The sequence below is a fragment of the Echinops telfairi genome, unplaced genomic scaffold, assembly GCF_000313985.2.
Source record: "Echinops telfairi isolate 266 unplaced genomic scaffold, ASM31398v2 ScPeMD7_7420;HRSCAF=8458, whole genome shotgun sequence".
Taxonomy (NCBI): Eukaryota; Metazoa; Chordata; class Mammalia; order Afrosoricida; family Tenrecidae; genus Echinops; species Echinops telfairi.
Window position 1 is genome coordinate 17,186,314 of NW_022111320.1, and position 5,507 is coordinate 17,191,820.

The 5,507-nt window shown below is 45.1% G+C and overlaps 1 protein-coding gene across 1 annotated transcript in view; it reads left to right on the forward strand.

Annotated features, from left to right (window-relative positions):
* Window positions 1–4,952, forward strand: part of CLDN11 (claudin 11) — an 11,448-nt gene extending 6,496 nt beyond the window's left edge. The window contains exon 2 of the mRNA XM_004704085.3: window positions 4,421–4,952. Within this exon, the coding sequence (XP_004704142.1) occupies window positions 4,421–4,653 (233 nt within the window). The 3' untranslated portion in view covers window positions 4,654–4,952. The remainder of the gene's footprint in view (window positions 1–4,420) is intronic.
* Window positions 4,953–5,507: the final 555 nt, after the last annotated feature.

Genomic DNA, 5,507 nt, shown 5'->3' on the forward strand with positions numbered 1-5,507 from the left:
TCCTTCTCCTCTTCTTCCATCTCCTCCATCTCCTCCTCCTCCTCTATCTCCTCCTCCTCCCTCTCCACCTCCTCTTCCTCCACTTCCTTCTCCTCCTCCTCCTCCATCTCCTCCTTTTCCATCTCCTCCTCCTCCATCTCCTCTTATTCCATCTCCTCCTCCTCCATCTCCTCTTATTCCATCTCCTCCTCCTCCATCTCCTCCTCCTCCATCTCCTCTTATTCCATCTCCTCCCTCTCCTCCTCCTCCTCCTCCATCTCCTCTTATTCCATCTCCTCCTCCTCATCTTCCTCCTCATCACCTCTTTCTCTTCAGCTATCTCCATTAAGACTTTACATCTTACTTTCTGCTCCTCAACCACAAATCACAGATTTTCTACCCTGGTGTAGTTAATGATTTTATCTTCTGAAGATCGAAGAGAAATAGATGGAAAAATCCAGGTGTTAAAATGCTTACATGGTTTTTATTTTAGAAATAAATCCAGGTGACATTAAAAAAATAAAAGAACTGAAATCTCCATTTCTCCTCAATTTTCTTTACCTCAAAGTAACTGTAACTTTTTAGAGAAAACAATTTCATTTAATTTTTTCCAGTCACGGAGAGACCCATTACAGATTCTTCATTCTTTTTCTTTTTTCTTGGTCTACAGAGAAATAAATCCATGAGGCATTTTTTCTGTATCTTGAAGAAAGCCCCAAATATTGCCAGCTCTTTTAATATTGCACATTTTTTAGTTAAGGAATGATTTGACTTGCATTTTTTACTTTATTGGTCAAAACATATCCTTTTGCTCCCTTCCAGCCATTGCTGAAGTGGGGTAAAGTCTTCCTTTTTTAGTCTCTACACATTCTTCAATCCCAGTTCAGTTGAAGGTCACAGTTTTCAGGGAGCCTCTCATTTCCCTTGACGTCGTGTGGTGGTTTGTCCTCTGTGGGTGGTTTTGATGTGGTTCCTCTCTGCGAGCCGCAGGAATTCCACCCAGAGGCCTGTGATCTAGTAGGAAAGCAAGAGCCGTTTGCCTTAATTTTGTGGGTATAAGAAATGGAAGAGCCATTTGCCTTAATTTTGTGGATATAAGAGTGTTTGTAACTTTGTGTGTGTTAATGCCACACTAAGGCTTTATGATGTTAGAAGTCAATTTTGATATGTTTGCGTGGAAAGTAGAGTTGACTTGAGACTGCCAATCATCTCTTCATCCATCTCCATCCATGTGAGTTCTTCCATCCATCCATCTTCTGCCTGTCCATCATCCATTTGTTTATCTGTTCATGCATTTACCTGCTCATTCAGGCCTCTGAGATTCCTTGTATACATACTACTTAGATTCTGATTTTTCCCTTTTCCCAATGAATTTTACTGGAATAAAACAGAACACGATCCTAAAACACTCGAATTACTTTTGGCACACTGCGCCTGATCTTTCCCCATGTGATGGTGACGATGACCTTGTTTTGTCACCTTTATTAAAGGCGGGGGCGGGGTGCCGCGAATCGGATGACATGTAGAAGAGATTTCTCATTTTATGAAATTTAAATAAAATCTGAAACTTGGCTAACTTTACATGAGGTGGAGGGAATGCTTTCTTATGTATTTATGTATGTATATATATATATATATATACATATCTATATAAACTTATACATGTAAAACTTAATTTGAATAAACTGCTTTGAAACCAGTTAATTACCTAAAGGGGAGATCAGCTGGATTGAACCAAATCAGTGGTCGCGTAGTTCACTCCTTTTCCCCTACAGAATGTAGCCCGCCCCCCCCCCCCATGTCCCCCATGTGCTGGAGAGCCCTTTGGCGGTTCTTGTTCACAGGAGGCCAAATGCCCACTTCAGGGTGTAAAGCCGGATGATGCGCTGCCGGGCTGAATCCAGAGCAGTTCTCTCTGGCAGAAACATTTTAGGGTTTCTGTCCCCTGCCCCACAAGAGAGAAAGCCCCTTCTCTGTTCTACACTGAATGAATGACAATAGCCATGAGATCCTCCAAGAATGTCTGACTTGGAATTCAAGGTGGGAGGGAGAGAAAGACAAAGTCTTCCCCCAGTACTTGAGGTTTGAAAGTCCTGAGCTGGAAGGGGGCTTCAGGTCAACACTGCCCTTTGCCAGCGTTCTGTTCACAGACGGAGAAGACATCTTCTCAGGTGACCACACATAAAAATAGGACAGAAGCTAGCATGATTGTGCTTATCCTTGAAGCAAAAGGAATCCATGTACGGGTGGATGGGTTCTAACTTCTTAGACAATCTATACACATTTTACAATTCTGTGACTAGTTCACAGTTAGTAGAGTGGATTGAAACTGTTAGAGAGACAAACTGAACAAGACAAAGCCTCCAAAATTACTTTATTTCCATTGACTTCTTAGTAGCTTAGTGGGTTACACATTGGGTTGCTAACTACAAGGTCAGTAGTTCAAAGCCACTAGCCATTGCTGGGGAGCAAGATGAGGCTTTCTATTCCTGTAAAGAGTTACGATTTCAGTGACCCACAGGGACAGTTCTACCTTGTCCTATAGAACCTTTATGAGTCAGAACTGACTCGAGGGGGATGAGAAAGACTTTCACTTGGTGTCCACACTTCTTAGGTACCTCGAGGACAAGAGTTGAATTTATCTTGGTGTGTTTGTACAGCTTGTTAGGGGTGGGTTTAATCTGTTGCCAGCAAAACCCATTGTTACAAATTTACACATGTATAGTGAAATATTTAAAAGGCCCAACAAGATGGGTAAGGCTACAATCTTTTCTTCAGTTACAAAGTAATGTAGGGAACCGGTTTGATTTTTGTGCTTATGTTAAAGAAGCTGTCATTTCTTTTCTGTGGCTATAAAATGTAAATTAGAAAACCACTTAACATGTGTACCAATCAACAACGTGCTGAGCTGAAAGCATCAGGTGTCCCCAGGTGGCACGCCTCAGACACAGTGGCAATGCTGTGTCTTGAATTTGTAAATTGTTTTATGAGTTATGATCAGAAACATTCTCTTTAATTTGAATGCCTCCCACCTTTAAAGTGCCAAGCCAACTCTTACGTTTTCCTGAACATGCCCTCCCGCTCCTAGTGGATGTGGTGAGACATTGGATGGGGCCAAGTAGAGGTGCTCGGTCACAGCCACTCCATTGTCCACTACAGGAGCCACGAGTCACAGGTGGCTATTTATGTTAAAATTAATTCAGATTAAAAATTGACTTTCTCAGTCTCACTAGCTTCATGTTCAATGCTCAATGACTCCAGGTAGCTTGTGGCTACCCAGTTTAACAGGGCTGGTCTAGAGGTTTGAACATTATTTTCGAAGTCCTTATTGTTCATCTCTTGTCTCGCCTTAGAGGGAGTGGGAAAACGAAAGGATACAGGGACTAGTGGGCTACACGTTGCTGCTTCTAACTGTGCCAGCACTCTGAGCCCCTGGATGCTCTGTTGGGGCAAGACAAGGCTTTCTGCTCCCATGCAGACTTACAGACTCGGAGACCCACCGGAGCAAGTCGACTCTGTCCGATAGGGTCGCTGAGAGTCGGAATCTGCTGGACAGCAGTGAGTTTGGTTTTTTATAAATGTAAACGAATCTGAAAGATGGATCGGTACACCGCCACAAGGTTCCAGCACTGTGGCCCATCGCAACACATTTCCCCTAAAGTCTTTGCACAAGTGAATTCTTTCACTCCAAGGACTGTTCACTTATGGGGTGGGATTTTGTGACTGTGGACACGCACTCCAACTCCTAGCTGATCATCCACTAGATATATACAGGGGACTTTTTCATAGTTTCTTTAGGTCTTTGTCCTAGGACTTAACCAGATTTGAAAACAAACAAACAAACAAACAAAAGGAGTGGAAAATTGAGACAGACACTCTCTTGTTTCTCATCCCTGAATGTCTCAGGCCATTCGGTCGTTCAACTGAATGCACATCAAACACACTCCATGCGCTTGGTACTGAGCTATCCCCTGAGTTTACAAACACAAGGAAGACATGGCTTCTGTCTTCCCAGAACTAGAACTCACAGCCTAGAATAGGGGCTACACATGTGTAACATCAATAAGTAAATGTCATTATGCAAGCACACGGGGCCTTCAAAAGTTCACGGACAAATTCCATGATCATTTCATCCCATGGACTCTTTGAAGCCCCCTCGTCCCATATACAGTCGAGGTTTACAAATACATACTTTCTGGACTCAGCGGATCCACTTGTAGGTTGTTCTCAGCACTGGAGTTCTTTGGTCTCTGCTACCTGTTGAAAAAAACCCAGGGCCCACAAGTGCACCACACGTCTTTGCTCAGTTTCTTCTGTGCCGCAAACCCAGAGGATGTAGGGAGCAGAGCAGCCTAGGTTGGGTGCTCAGGGGTCTGCCTAGGCGGGGTGAATGGAGACTGTGATGGGCATGCCAGTCACCACCCTCTTTATGTCTCCCCAGCTCTCTGTGCCATCGTTGCCACCATCTGGTTCCCTGTGTGTGCCCACCGTGAGACCACCATCGTGAGCTTTGGCTACTCCCTCTACGCGGGCTGGATCGGAGCGGTGCTGTGCCTCGTGGGGGGCTGTGTCATCGTCTGCTGCTCGGGGGATGCTCAGTCGTTTGGTGAAAACCGTTTCTACTACTCTTCGGGCTCCAGCTCCCCGACTCATGCCAAGAGTGCTCACGTCTAGGCGCGCTGCCAGGCTGCCCACGGAGGTGCTGCAGCTCCTGGGCTGACTGCCCTCGGTTTGCTTGCCACAGTGGGGGAGAAAGCCCACGCTCCTGCCAGACTCCAAAGCCCACAGTTGGGGAAGCAGCCTGGCATTTTGTTGTCTTACCCTCCCACTCCTTCCCGGGTTGGTTGCCTTGAAAGACATCGCTTGCTTGGAGGGTGGCCACACATTTTCCTTCTGGGTTTGGCCCCTGTTAGCCCTTTTCCTGGGCATGCCTTTGTTTTTCATTTCAAAAAAATATATTTTATTTCTCCCTGTTTAGGTGTTAAATGACTTCCAAACATTGCCGACTTGGGGAGGAGGGGTGGAGAGGGAAAAAAGACACTTTTCACATGGTGACAGCTGACAAAGAGGGCCTCACAAAGACGCTCTCTGTTTCTACCCTCCTCTTCAGCTCCAAGGTCATGCAGTTAGAAGCGATAGAAACAGATAGAATCGGGGACATTGAGGGGCGGGAGGGGGTGGGAAGGGAGGGGAATTGTGGAACTTTCTCTCCATGGGAAATTTTCACTTTTGTAAGTTGAGGGAAAGGGGTGGGGAATGTTTTTTCAGTTTGTAATTTTACATCGATCTGTGTATACTTTTTCCAAGACGGATCTTTTCCCCCCCTTTTCTTTTTAAATGGGATAACCCTGGTTTTCCTGAAGTCCTCAGTTCATCAGCATGAAGGAAACGACCCACAGAGACATTAATCATGCAATAAGTAACAGCACACGGGAGTGTAATGTCCACTGACATGTACCAAAACACAACGTCGTTGAGTTCCTGGTTCGGTTTGTAGGATGTACTTTCCCATCTTCCACTGGCCTGTG